This window comes from Ambystoma mexicanum, chromosome 4p (assembly GCF_040938575.1).
Source record: "Ambystoma mexicanum isolate Mex_15411 chromosome 4p, UKY_AmexF1_1, whole genome shotgun sequence".
Classification (NCBI taxonomy): domain Eukaryota; kingdom Metazoa; phylum Chordata; class Amphibia; order Caudata; family Ambystomatidae; genus Ambystoma; species Ambystoma mexicanum.
This window is the reverse complement of record NC_090927.1, coordinates 410,025,506-410,040,728: the sequence shown is the minus strand read 5'-3', so window position 1 is coordinate 410,040,728 and position 15,223 is coordinate 410,025,506. Positions and strand designations below refer to the sequence as shown.

Here is a 15,223-nt window from a genome sequence, read left to right as displayed (position 1 = left end):
GTCTGCACGAAGACCTAGTCTCCAACGTCTTCGCAGAATGGGGCTTCCCAGAAATCGACCTGTTCGCTACTCAGGAGAATGCCCAATGCCATGACTAAACCTCCAGGTATCCCCAGAACTGCTCCAAGGGGAACTGACTCTGGATAACATGGTCAGGGGAATGTGTCTACGCTCCCCAAAGCCCCCACCCGCCCCCCAGACTCCCCTACTCAACAAGATAGTGCACAAGATGCACCAGGAACCAGTTACCAGGATTTTGGTGGCCCCCATGTGGGCCCACCAACCCTGGTTCGCTCATCTAATGGAAATGCTCGTACAACATGTCTCAGGACAGAGGGGAGACACTACACTCATGCCCGCAAACTCTGAATTTAGCGGCCTGGCTCCTGAGGTCATAGAGTTTGGACACCTTCAACTCCCTCGGAGATGCATGGACATACTCAGGGAGGCTAGAAAACCTAACACTCGTTATTGCTATTCCAGTAAGTGGAAACGCTTTGTCATCTGGTGTAAAACCAAGGGCGTCGATCCCATTGACTGCTTGCCTACCCACATTGTGTTGTACCTAACTCATTTGTTAGACTCAGGTTTGGTTTTTAATTCCCTAAAGGTTCATCTAGCTGCTCTATCGGCCTACACTACGTCACAACAGAAAGTGTTGTGGTGGAAAATATCTGTTAAGGTTTTTATGGAAGGGGTTAAGAGAATTCACCCCAAACCCCAGCCCACCCCCTACCTAACCCAGCTCCCGGATGGGATCTAAATGTTTTGACCACACTCATGGGGTCTCCCTTTGAACCAATGCATAAAGCAAGTCTAAAAGACCTTGCTTACAAGACAGCCTTCCAAGTGGCTATCACTTCCATTAGATGGGTTAGCGAACTACTGGGCCTTTCATTTCTAGACCCTTTTGTTACAGTTCACAGGGATAAGGTGGTTATGCGCACTCATCCCAGATTTGCACCTAAATTCATCTCGAAGTTCCATGTGAACCAATCATTTGAACTACCTACTTTCTTCCGGAATCCCACTAGCATGGCCAAAATACTAGACTAGATGTGCGCAGGGCAGTCATGTTTTACCTGGAAAAAACAAAACCACTGAGGAAGACAAACCAGTTTTTTGTTTCAGTGGCAGCTGGTAGAGAAGGGGATCCTGTCTCTAAAATAGCTATCTCAAGGTGGATTGTGACATGCATCACGCTGGTATACTCTTGCTAAGCGAGAACTGCTCTTCAAGCCTAGAGAACACCCTACTTAGGACACTGGGGTTGGTTCTGGTTCTGGAAATTTAAGGCCTAGCTGAAAAGGGTTCTGCTATGCAATGGGCCTTTCTGCTTTGCCAAGTTTCTGGAGTGTGGAGCAAGGAAGATGGATAGTCCTGCATCAGGGTGCTCCGCCAGCGTCGGGATAGTGGGTGGATCTGTGTGTGTCTTGATCTACCCCCTGCTGTCTCTATTTAGGCTTTGATGAAGGGAGGGGTGTGCTGGTTTATCCTAAACTCGCCCCTTTGACAGGGGGATTGGTCAGGGTCTCCTCACTTCCTTGATAGGAGGAGAAAAACAGGGTGTCACCTTTATGGTGTGGGTTTGAGGCTTAGAATCCACCCCTAGCTCCTTGAACACAATCTACTTTTGGTACAATACATATTTCCACATGTGCAACCTCTATAACAATCATATGTACAGATTACATATTTTGTGTAGCAGCTACTCCTTCCAACCCCGTCGCTGAGGGATCTTGTGTCTGCTTTTCACAGAATTATGCCCTTTTCATCCGTAACACAATGTCCAATTTAGGAGCAAATTTCTACAAATGTGTGCGTTGAACATGGGCATATGTGTATAAAGTTTCATACTTCTATCCGAAATACATTTTGTGTAATATCACATTTTCCGCCGTTTCTTCCCAGAACATGTCAGAGTTCTGGCGCCTTTTCACCCGTGCATCCAGAAATCACATTAACAATGCTGTTATTTCTATATTTTGCACAATTTTACATAGTAAGTCATCAGTCTTTTTACAATGTGTATTTTGTCCTTGTTAAGCAACAAATGGTTGTTTAGCTCCACCCCTTTGGTCTCTCCCTGGGACCCAGGAGCAAAATGTTTTGATTTTCCTTGCTCTGTTCTAGGACGTTTACTTCTGAACCAAACCTTATTCTCAGAAAAATTCCTTCGCTTTTCCAATCTTCTCTCTCCCAATCTCATATCTAATTGAATAACCAAGTTAATCAGATCTTCACTAGAGGTAGGTCTCTCAACAATGTTTGATAAAGCATCCTTCAACTCATCCCTAAGACCTCTCTAAAAAAATGGAAGCCCTTTTTTCCTCTGGCCAACCACTTTCTAACACTAATCCTCTAAAATGTGTGATGTAAGAAACCAATTCCCGATTTCCTTGACGTAATTCTAAAAGCTATCCATCAACACTTTGGGAATGTGTTCTGTCAAACATCTTTCCAAAGATCACCTTAAACTCCAACCAATCATGTAACTCTGCTGCTCTTCTTTCTACCAAAGGAACTGACCAAGCTGCCGCTTCTCCTGTGAGATAAGAAATCAAAAAGGCTACTCTAGAAGTTTCTGTGGGAAATGCTTCTGGTCGGCACATATAGTGTAATTCACACTGCATAATGAATGATTTGAATCTTTTGAAATCCCCTCCAAATCGTTCTGGGGGAGCTAATGGGGTAGATACTATTGTACCTCCTGAAAAAAAGTCCCCACTTTTTTTTTCTTTAGCTACTCTAGATCCTTTGACTTAAATTCCTTCTGGATACAAAGTGGGTGGTTCTCTCTCTTCACTCTCTAGTCCAAAGCTAAAACCTGAAGCTTCTGCTAAATCCCCCTTTCTCACTTTACTATTCAACTCCTCCATCTTAATTCCCAGGGACAAAGTCTCCTTTCTAGTCTCTTTTAATTCTGTCTTTAATTCTAATACTATCTTTTCCAAAGTTACCAAACTCAACCCTGACTCTGGGTCCATCTTCACTCACAGGCAGGATCAAATCCGTGGGCCTTTCATTCTGACAGGAAAACTGAAGTAGTGGATCCTGCAGGAGTGAAGCTGGCCCACCTAGCCCCCTAAGCCTGCCTGCTCAACAATCCTGCTTCTTAAGACCATTGGCCAGGCAAACCCAAGGGGAATGGATAAAACAACAAAAGACAAGAACTCCCACTGCAGGTACTTCAGACCGTCTTCATGGAAAGTTTAGCTCAAATGGGATGATCCTAAAAGAAAATACAACTTTAAATGAATCAGTCTTCTAATCACTACTGACCACTCGCTATTATATTTTCCCAAATAACTTTTACCTGTTGCCTAAGCTTGATTTGCTAATAGGCTACTTCAAAGAGATGTATGTTGACTGTAGATCCTCTAGTGATATCTCTTCTATTTGTCTTTCTGCTAACTTGCTCTTTTTAGTATCTGGTAATCATGAATTATCAAAATATATCCACAGAAAAACATTATTGTTACTATTGTCTAATTGTTGTGTGAACTAGGAATCATAAATGCTAAAAAGAAATGTGTAAGGTAATTACCTTTTTGTTTCTCTGAAGACTCTTTAAAAAATAATCCTGCTGTAAAATGTATTTATGCTCCAACTCCTTTTACGAAGTACATTAGAAAATGTTTCTTGCTAAACTTGTACTTCTCTTGAAAGAACTCTTAATTGAACAGGAATAAACAATAGCTCGCAAACGCTGCGTTAACGGAGCCCAAAACGCTGTCTTTAAATTGTCTTTCTCTTCCGTTACTACTACGTATCAAAAATGAGGAAAACAATGAAAACTCAAAATGGCCACGACACACGCGCGACGTCGTTAGGTCTTTTCCTCTAATCGCGCTTGCAATCCACTGAAGTACGCGGCGCTAGCTCGAAACCAAAAACGAACCAGACGTTAGTTATCTATATATTAAAGAATTATTGTTAAATGTTAAAAAACACAGCGAAACGAACCGCGCGCCTTATTAGTATGGATAAAATTAATATACACAAAAAAATGAATTGTTGAACTTTCTTTATATAAATATATTATCATCAAAGAATCCTTCACTATATCTTCTCAAAAAATGATTTTAAGCTCAAGTGCTAAAAACTAAGTGCTTATTTAAAGTCTTTAAATGAATAACATTTCAGAAAAATTAGAGTCTTCACTTAAGATTCAGAAGTCCACTTAGCTTATAAGTGTTCTAGGAACAAGGCTCTTCACTGGCTCAGCAAACTGATTTACTCTGGAATTCTTCTACTGCAGGCTTCTATACTATTATACTTTTAGAACTCTCAAAGGATATTTGACTCTTTTAAAAAGGGTAACTTAAAGTGGAAATTAACTGGAGCTAACTAATATATGACCTACTCGGATGCATACTTTAATGAAAGGCTGTTGAGAATTGTTATTAACCTTCTAAATGACATCCTAATGTTACATGCTGTAAACTGAACCAATCACTGCTGTGAAAGTGTTTCACCATCTTGGCTTGGGGGCTTTTCATCTTTCTAAATAAGTTAATTAAGGGAAATTAAAACAAACTAAAAAGAAATGCTCTATTCTCAAAAACAGCATCTAGTTTAATATTTCAACCACCTTCCCTTTCTAACTTTACTGGAATAGTATTTGACATACCCTATTCTCCTAAGAATGTGAGGTACAAAATGTGAAAACCTGACAGTTAAGCAACAAATGGTTGTTTAGCTCCACCCCTTTGGTCTCTCCCTGGGACCCCAGGAGAACCTCCTCCCTGTTTGTTCCTTGGCAGAGGCCATTTACGACCCTTTACACCTCGCATGTCCTTTAGCTGGAGGATGTCCATTGTCCCCTTCCCCACTGCAGACCAAATTCTTCCCGCACCCTATAATCATCACTTAGGTGTGATTTCCTGCTGGAGACGAGCTGGAGGGAGAGGCCTTGCCTCTGTGCGGAAAGCGGTTATTCCAGTTTGGGTGGCTTTTAGCAAGGCTTAAATTTAAATGTTAATTCTGTTGCATTTTTCCTTAGCTTAAAACAAACTTGTGATTTCAAACGAGCAGCTAGAACACCTCTTCCAGATTTTAAGCCATGGGCTCAAATAATTACAACATAGGTTACTCTCAGTAACAGGCCACTTAGATTGCAAACATTTGATTTCAGTTTATATAGGTTTAAAGTTTATCGTGCAGGCTTCTGACAGCTGTCATTCAGGCGGCCGAGGGCACTGCACCCAGATTTTGACATCCACAGCCAGGCTACTTTTGCTGTAGAAATCCCTTGATGCTTTCAGTTTTTCAGGACATTGTAAGTTCACAATGATTTCTTGAACTAAGTGAATTGTAGCACCCAGCAAGAATTGTGGATGTTTGAGGGTGTTTTGTACCGGCATTCTGCAGTTTCAGGAACAAAGAAAGTGATTTAAAGCAATATTCTGGATTTCCTTTAGCAGAGCAATGCTTTTCCCTCTGTACTCAGTTTTCACTTGTTGGGAAGCCCAGTGACATGTTTCAGGAGTGAGATCTCTGTTCCACCACTGACAACATGCATGGCAGATTGGGCAGCCATCTTTTTGTGCGTTGCAAAGCGCGATTTTCAGAGGTTTTGGGTGCGCACAAGGGTTTTGCGGCCATTTTACTATTTTGGCACCATCAGAACACAGTGATGCCGCATGACGGAGCAAAAGTGGGTCAAGACATCCCACAGCAAGGAGCTGAAACAGCCAAGTGCCGCTGATCTGAATTTTGCCCATTGCTGCCACCAACGTTCAATTTGTAGTGCAGGAAACCCCAAATGTCCTTCCTCTTGTCCCCACGACCGAGGCCCAGGAACAACCGCATCTGCCGACCTACACTGGAACAGAAGCCAGCTGGAACCAATTTCTTTAAACCAAAGGTACTGTAAACTAAGGGGTTTGCTTACCTCATGTTGTGTAGCTTTGCTAGCTCTCCGTTGAGACTTGTCTTGGTTGCTTTTGCAGAGTTGCTTGCAACTGTGCCCCTCACAAGCCCCTCCAGCTTGTGGCCATAGTGATTTTTTTTTTTTCTACAAAAGACTTCTAAAACATTGCAAGACCTTTTACTTCCCTTCAAGAAGTGCTCCAGCTCACCTAGACTTTTGCTCAATTAACATTGGCTGGCCGGGCTCCCTGAAAGATTCTTCTTACCTCCAACTTTGTGCTTTAACTATCCCTTAACAAAAGTCACACATTAGATAACTTGTGTAGCTGGGAAAGGACTAATTTACTTTGCATTGGGGGTTCAAAAGTACTTAGCGGCTTGAGAATATTTGTTAACCATTGTTTTATTCCCACATCTTTTCTTTTCAACACTAACCTCAGGATTGCTCTAAATGTGCCAGTGACATATCCGTGTCTACAGTTTCCTGGTTATTTAAGTCACCTCAGGGTGTAGGAAGTGTCTGTGTGCCGTCCCAAATGGGTATCTACTGATTTAAAGAAACTGCGTATTTTGAAGTATATTTTTGTTACATTTATTTGCTCCCTTCTAAAGAAGGCTTATTCAACTGACTCTAAAATGAATAAATAATTGTTTAATCAAGAAACCTTTAGTGTAAGTGTTTATTTGGATACTTGTCACTGTGAAACTCTGTGTTACAATCCTTACAGGTCACATTGAGCCCTTCTTGAGATAAGTCTGGCTGCTCAGTCACTCTAACAACTTGTGTAGTACATTCTTATACCAAAGGTTGGGTTAACAATTGCCAAGAGGACAAGGCTGGCAATGTCTCCCACATGGTACTGCATACAATCTTACCTAACAATAGTGATGTTTACAAGGAGGGAATTTGGACCTGTCAGCCACCTAGTGTTTGTCTATCACACTTTGTCTTTGAGCTAGCATTTGTAAAGGGTGGTTTCCTTTTTATGCAATTGATATGAATTGATTTTATCTTTTAAAGAATTGGTTTTAAAATTATGTAAATGATTTGGTTTTAACTATAACTATTCCAACTGAAAATGTTGTAATATGTTTGTGTATGCTTGTAGTGTAAAGGTCTGACTGACCATAAACACTAAATAAATAAAATATAAAAAAAATCTCGTACTGGCTAACATCCTTTTCTATGCATCTTGTTTCAGGTGATTATATGCTCTGCAACTCTGCATTCTTTTGATGTGAAAAAATTAGCCGAGAAGATCATGCACTTTCCAACCTGGGTGGACCTCAAAGGGGAGGATTCTGTCCCAGAAACAGTGCACCACGTAGTTGTACCAGTCAACCCTAAAAATGACAAAAGTTGGGAGAGAATGAAATCTCATATTCGTGTAAGTAGATATGTATGTTTTATTTGCGTGTCCAGCCTTAAGCATTTAAATCCAGTAAGTTAGTCTATTATGCAAGTGTCTTAGATATTGGGCACCTTTGGTGGTTCTTATTTGGTTTGGTATGCTTGAATTTTTCCCATTTCTTACAATCCAATTGGATGCATTCACTTTTATGGCTGTACCTTTTGCATAAATAGAGCATGCACAAAACTATTCTTGGATTTACAGGACAGAACGTTTTCCCCATTTTATAGGGTTCCCATTGTTAAGATGAATTTCTCAAATGTGGCCTGGTTGATAGATTTTAGGAGGCCACTCTACGTCTAGATAACAGGGGAACTCTGAGCTTCACCATACCCAATCAAAGTAAATGTGGAGAGTAGTCAATGCTTAGTTAGGAGAAAGTGAGTGGGCTCGGGTTCACACAACGAAGCACGCAATGATTCTACTTAGACAGGTAAGTACAAAAATACTCTTATAGGCCTAAAACACACTAGTACAATGTGACAAGCAGGTAGTAGTATCACACAAAACTCAGTTATCAAACATATACAGTCACCTTAGGTTTGTAGTAATGCATACAATTCACTTAAACAACTAAAAGAAAGTAAATAATGATGCTGTAAGGAAAGCCAGGTCACAAGAATAGTGCCCTAATTTTATAATTCCAGCCCCTATGTTAAATGGGGCCTTGTAGCTGTTAAAGAGATTTATCATGTTTATGCTTCATCCCCTCTCCTAGTGAGACCCCAATCACTTTTTGCTGGACTTCTGTTCTATTCTTTGTATTCTACCTGTACTACGGAGTATGTCTGCTCCATAGCTCTTAAAGGCATCTGTATTTTTCCTACTGCAGCGCACAGCTCCTTATGGGCAGTGTTGCTGGGGACCCTTAGGGTCCTCCTTTAAGATTATTTTTCTATATCTTCAAGTAACTATAGTTCTAGATACTTCGTATCGCTCCCAAAACTCTATAGTCTGAGAGATGGCACACGCCACCTTCAGTGCAGTGCCATAGGGGTATACAGTGTTTATATCAAATTCAATATATTGAATGCCCAAATATCGCATCCTTTATCTAGAAAACGTTTATAGTGAATGTTTTTAGGGTGGGGTAAAGGGTTAAATATTTTTGGGAAATGGTCTGGATTTTATTTTTAGGGGTTTGAAACTAGGGTTTACCCCCCTCCCCCCAAAAGAAAACAATGCATTCACTATAAAGGTTTTCAAGATAAAAGATTTGATATATGGTTATTCGTTATAAAGTACCTTGATATAAAGACATATAACCTGCCAAAGGGATACCTAGTTATCCCCCTTCGCTCTGTCCCTGTGACTTTTGAGTCACATAGACAATCCCCTAGTTATGGCTGGTGGCAGTGGAAGTGTTCTACTAAATATTGTGTAGTTTTGTACGGCAGCCTATGGCCATAGCCTCAGTAGTGCACTATAGGGGCAACAAGTACCAACTTCGGGCCTCCCTTCTTTTTTCACCATTACTAGCGTGGTTGTTCACTGTTAGCCCTTCTACCATTTTGGGCGTGTGTGTGTGGGCGTGTGTGGGCGTGTGTGGGCGAGACCGTGACCAGATTAGCAACGAGAATCCGACCAGTGATATTCAGTCTTCTCCTGGCTCCTGAAAAAGGGCACCAGAGCCACGGCCAGCCTTGAAGAAACTCTTGCCTGGAGTGTGCCCCGTCAATCCCTGCTGCAAGTTCCCATCCAGTGTCCTGTCTTCAGTCACCACAAATAAGAATCGAAGGGCTGGGTCTTGTGCTCCCATATCCTGAAGACGTCCAGCTGCAAACTCCTCTTCTCTGCTGCGTTACTGTGTTGGCTTGGGTATTACTTACCATAATCCTTGTGTGATTCCTTTGAAGCATTGAGGGTGATTTGTGTGCTTGGGAGTTCACTCACCCAATTTGCCTAGGCCTAATGCTAGAATCCCTCTAGGGTGCCTTCTGTGAAGTCCCTGGACTTTTTCTGCAACTCTAGCACTTGCTTATTTGAAGAGCTTACCTTGTGAACTCTGACTTTTCCTGCATCTGCGCCTATCCTCAACTGTCTGTTGGCCACTAGAGCGCTAGTGACCCCCTCTTGCCACTGAGAACACTTATGCTTCAAGATTAGGGAAGGACTTACAAGCTTTGGGTCTTTGCCTTGAAGTGTAACAAGTGTTGAAAAGTTACTTGTGAAAGAGTTGGTTTGGTAACTGTCCCTCTGAAATATGAGCAGTTGCAAAAGTTCTTACTTACCTTCTGCCATTCTTAAGTGTATAGGGTTATTTTACTTACCTGGGATTTGATTTCTCCTCTTCCCTAATGTAATCGTGTTGGCTTTACTTAATTAATGCTATCAGAAAATGGGTGTATAAGTTCACCAACTGGGGTTTGCTTCCCCTGACTTGCTGTGTAGCCTGTCTAGAATAAGTCTGCCTTGGCTTTAACTACATTGAATAGCTGTGTGCCATTCTGAATAAGCGTACTGTGGGGTTTGCTTACCTTGGTCTGCCTGGTGCAATCCTCAAATAGTGTACGGAGTTATTGCTTAACTTAGTCTGTGTTTAACTGGTCTGAAAAGCAACTGTAATAGTTTATTACAACATTCGTTTTTACTCACCTGGTATAACTGACTGTTATCCTAAATGTAGTTGTAGGTTCATACTGTTCTATGAATTTGTGTTCAACTATTCAGAAAAGTATACTTGCAACAGGGTTGGTTTATTATGTGATTTTTACAACTGAGTGTCACGGTATAACTGACTGGGGGTCTACTACCCTTGAATTACTGAAAGTAAGCTAAAAGTAACTTGTGGATGTACTCCCCGTGAATAGGTGTGTTCGATTCTAAATGTGTATAATTGCGTCTGACTTACCTAGAATTACGGTTAGTTATTCTGAACAAGGTCTATGCTTTGGTCTGTGTACCATAAGCATTGTGTTGTGCTTATGATTCTATGACAAAGTACTTACCACCTAAGATGTATCTTGGCCTTATTGCATTTATAATGAACCATTATTTTTTATAATACCTCTGGGTGTAAGTGTTTCTGTCGAACCATTTGTAGGCTACAGGTTCTTAAAACTTTACTACAGCCCTCTCTCCCTCCTAGGATAAGCCTGGCTGCTCTGTCCATGCTACCAACATTCTCCGGTGGTACAGCCTTATACTAAATGTTGAGCTAGTTTACTGCCTCAGATGTATGTTTTTTATGAAGTCTGGTAGGGTTTCAGAAGAACTGTCCTAACAAAAGGTCATACACTTGCCCGGTAAAGGTGCAGTGATGCCTTTGTGTATGTGTGTGGCCCAGGAGCTGGGTAGTACTGTCTAATTCTAGTCCATAGCCTTGCTGACAGAAACCCTAGGTGTGGGGTGTTAGGCAGAACCCTGTGCAGTTCCCTTGGGGAACACTGCAGAAAGATTAAGACTACAGGAGTAAGCAGTAAACTCAATTGGTAGCAGTCTGTACCATGCAGATTTACCTGGTAGCTGTGGCTGAGCAGTCAGACCTCTCTCAAGAAGAGTAAGGCAGTATATAGAGTATACACAACAGGGCTAAAAACACAGTGGAACAAGCAAACACTGACCAGAGCTTTGTATCAAAAGTATATCATTATTTATTTAACACACACTTTAAAAACACACAAACTCTAAATCAAAAGCAAGTTCAAACACAGTCAGATAAAGTATAACCACCTCCCTTGATAACTATTAGACAAGTCAGAGTTAAAACACCATTATTTGTTAAAACAGATGTGAGCGCGTAACCTAGATGGCACTCCAATAGTTAGGTTAAAGGGAGAGAAAAAGGCAGAGCATAGAAATCAAACAGGTCCCAACACTTTTAGGAGTTCTCAGCAAGGGAATAAAGGCAGTATACACTGTAGAGCCAAAGTTCATAGGACAGGCCCACTTTAAATGGAGCAAAGCGAAATGTGCCCAGGATCACACGGTTGAAAATGCACTAAAAGTCTTTGAAGAAAGCTCAAAAGAGGTTTGGGCGATTCAAGAAGATAAAGTTAGGTCTGGGGCCAACCCAGTTGGAAAGCCAAGGATTTAAGGGTCACCTTGGGCAAACCGAAGAAAGGGAGGCCAGGCAGGACACAGTACCTTAAAGAGAGAGGAAGCTCCAGCGGTGGCAGTTGTTCCTGGCAGTGGTTGCAGTTCGTTGTTTCGACCAGGGGAAGAAAGGATCTCGTCGAGGAGGGAACGTGGAGTCGATGCACTGCACAGGGATGAAACCAGCCACGGAGTTCGTCGGTAAAAGGTGCGTTCCTTTTATTCGCGGTCAAAGTGGTGAAGCTTGGCTATCCAGCCGCCGGGGTGCTTGGCACAGGCGATTCGACCAAGAGACGTCTTTGGAAGGCAAAAGGGTGAACTGGTTGGTCCCACCAGCTCAGAGGAAGAAGACTCGTCCAGCAGAAGATCTTCTCTTGTCGTTGGGAAAGTGGTGAGTTTGTTGCAGCAGGGCTCCACCGGTGGTGTTGTTGCAGATGGCTCAGCTTCTTCCCTCTTCGGATTCTTAGGTCCTGTGGCGACTTCTGAAGTTCCAGTCCCAAAGGCCCTGCTTTTATGCAGAAAACCCCCATTCAACAGCCTAGCTGTCACTCAAACATGCTAAGTGGTGAGCCGGGCGGCTCACCATTGGCCCAATCAGAACAGAGTGCGGCTTGAGTTGCTAAGGCAATGCAGTCCAGGGTGCCAATTCCCCTCCTCACTCATCCTGTGGAACCCAGACAGAGTGACACCATTTGGAGGGCTTCTGTGGAGATGCCTGCCAAAAAGTGGAACAAAGGGCTCGACCTTGGTCAGAGTTACAGAGACGGACACAAACGCCATTTTTAGAAAAGAGTTCTGGCAAAAAGACCCAACCGTGGATTTAATATTAAATTTAAAAAAACGGCGGTATCTTTAACATTGCACGAAAAAGTGGTGCGTTTAAAATCAATGCGAAAAGCCCATAGAGAATATTCTGGTGGAATATTCCGCGTGGTGACCACTGCCACCATCCAGAAACTCGTCAAGGGGGGGACTGGACAGTGCCCCCTTGAAAACAGACCCAGGGGCAATATAATTAACCCATTCCAGTACTTCCACAATATTATGGTTTGTACTGGTTCTGTTCACAATTTAAGACTAGTAAAGTCAATGGTGACTTTACATGCCCTGAGAGATAGTAGTCAGTCCCAGGGTATGGAGTCTGTTTGGGGGTCACTGTGACACCCCTGTGTTACTGCACTAAGGGTGCTGTGTAACATATACATAAAAAATAGATGATACCCTATGGAGTAAAAAGAAAACCCAATAGCCCATAAGCACACAAAGAGTCAGACATACCGCAAATTATGCCTACGAGTGGGAGGAAAAGAGTCTCACTCTTAGCAGGAGACAAAAACAAACCCCAAAAATCCAGCGAAGCTGCTGGTGGACTCACTAGATTTGGGAAATGAGCCTTATAAGAGAATTCTCCCTAACATGGGGCAAATGTGAAACAAGTAGTTTTCCCTGATTGGACACTACTGGCTGTTTGAATGGTGCAGATCCTTGCTATTGGTGGGTTTGGACTTGGTTCCAACTCGGAGTTTGTATAAAGTGGACCTCTGCAGCCATTTCTTCAGATTCACTGTTCGAGCCAAGAATACCCCAAAGAAGAGCAGCCTTCTGGAGATCCAAAGACTACTATTGAAGTGGCCCAGCATCCCTTCCAGCAGCCAACCAGGTGATTCCCTGTTCCTATGCCTGATCTCTGAAGACAATGAGCTGGGCTTCAGCCCTTGGACTAGTGGGGGCCAACTGGTCTGAAAGCCTTCTCTAAGGATCCTGCCCTTCTGAGCCTTCACAAGTGTCCCTGGACTGGCCAGTGGACGGACCGCTCTCTTGGGCTACCTCGCCAGAAGCGTTGCCGTTCCGTGATTGACACAGGAACTTCAGTGGTCGCTAGCGCATGTACACAATGTGCACACCAAAAATAATGCAAAAGTTGTAAAAATGTAACTACTGCCACCAGCTTGTCCTTGCACATACAAAAGTAACCAAAAACCCTATGTGTAAAAAGATAGGTTGATAAAAGGTATCCCCTTTAAACTGCACTGTAAGGTGCTATGTGCAATGTTAAAGTACAAAAAATATAAAAAGGGTAACAGTTTACCAGTACTGTGAATGTGAAGGACTGATCGATCGCTTTCCCCCCAACTGTGAGCAAAAGGGAAGTGAAGCTGAAGGCTTTTCTTCCAGGCAAAAGGTCAGGGCAGAATAAAAAAAGCAAAAAAGAATGTGGGCTCCAAAGGAATCTATGGATGAAAGTTAACAAAGAAAAATCTTTCCTAACAAGCATTCCTTAAGTTCTTAAAATTGGTTTGAATTTGCAATTGTAATTTCCATTAATTAAATGTTTCCTAATGTTTGTTTGTATTTCATTTTCCTCTTCAGACTGATGAAGTTCATGCCAAAGATAATACAAGACCCGGAGGAAATTCTCCAGGTAATCAATTGTCCCATCTCTGCACCAACTCTTTTTATCTCACTGAAGACATCCATTTAATTTTTTTTGCCAATTGGAAATGTTATTTCGAGGGGATTGGGTCCTCCGATGTATTCCATATCTATGACATGTAATCACCACAGCTGTGCGGCTTCGGAAAATCTTGGGCGTCTGCGTCCTGTGTCGATGACGTTGATACGCCGCCCTCGAGGACCTCCTCCGACGGCCAACGTCACTGGATGTTATAAGTAGGGCGCACGACGCCCGTAGCCTCAGTTCCGTTTTTTCCGATTCACTCGACGCCTTTCGAGGCTGTTTCGACGGGGGTACTCCGGGGCTCTGTAAAACCCCCTAGAAAGGCTCTGGCCAAGGTCAAGCATGGCTTTGTTCCACATTCTGTGCCTTCTTACCGCCATCTTGAGTTTATTTTAGAGGTGGATGAGGGCTCTGATGATGGCATGGTTCCTGATACGGTGCCAGATGAGATTCTCTCGGCCCATAGCCAAATTGAGGACCTGCGGCAGTACCTGCACGATGCCAGTGGGCTGGACCCCTCTCCGGAGGTGGAGTTTTGTAGGCCTGAGCCTGGCACTCATGCTGACTCCTCGTACCGGCGCCTTATGTCCAGGGTCACCGAGTACTTGGGGTAGTCTGCTCCCCCAGGGGTTTTCTTCAGGATAACCTTACGGATATCCTCGACCAAGGTCCACCAACTGACCCGGTACTGCCATTCTATATGGCTCTACAGAGGAGGGTGTCGGCGGCTTGGACTGCTCTGGGGAGTCTCCCGGGAGTGGGCAAGTATTTTCCGCGAAAATACTGCCCAGCCAGTAGCGACCCCTGCCTACTTGACCAAGCATCCCACTCCGGAGAGTTTGGTGGTGCAGGCGGCTACAGCCATGGCAAAGCAGGTGTCGTATCATACCTTCTCCAGCATGGGGTCTGGCATGGATTCACATGCTCATGAATATTCCCTGTCGTCAGGCCGGGAATCCTCGGTATAGAAAGAAAATCAGTATCAGTTTCGTTCCTGATCTGTCTTTCTTAGTAACCAATCACTGGTCTCTGGGTCATACTGCCCCCAGCCAATGACTGCACTCTCCCTAAGCCCCGCCTCTGGCAGCCATCCTCAGATTTTTACCGCATGTTCAAGAGTTGGGAGTCCTCGTGCTGTAGCTCTCAAGCTTTTGCTGCGTTTTCACACTTTTTCAGGAGATTTTTCTCATTTTTTGGTTAAATAGAGCCTCAAGCTCCACCATTTCTACATCCGGTCAACGGGGACCCGTTTCAGTGTTTTCTACGCCCCTCAAGGGTAAAGATTTTGTCGAGTTACGCTTTTGGAGGATTCCAGAAGTTCCGAGGCCTACCCCGGACATGGCCCAGGAGAAAGGAAGCTCGACGCCCGGGAAGCTGTTGAGGACCTGCCCTGGATGCCAGCTTCAGAATGTGTTCAAGGAGGACGAGCATTCGTTATGCCTCT

At 43.3% G+C, this 15,223-nt stretch overlaps 1 protein-coding gene across 2 annotated transcripts in view; it reads left to right on the top strand.

Annotated features, from left to right (window-relative positions):
* Positions 1 to 15,223, top strand: part of DDX1 (DEAD-box helicase 1) — a 795,552-nt gene that overhangs the window by 566,731 nt on the left and 213,598 nt on the right. For both annotated transcript variants that reach the window (XM_069605939.1, XM_069605941.1), the window contains exons 17-18: positions 7,077 to 7,262; positions 13,692 to 13,743. In XM_069605939.1, the coding sequence (XP_069462040.1) occupies positions 7,077 to 7,262; positions 13,692 to 13,743 (238 nt within the window). The remainder of the gene's footprint in view (positions 1 to 7,076; positions 7,263 to 13,691; positions 13,744 to 15,223) is intronic.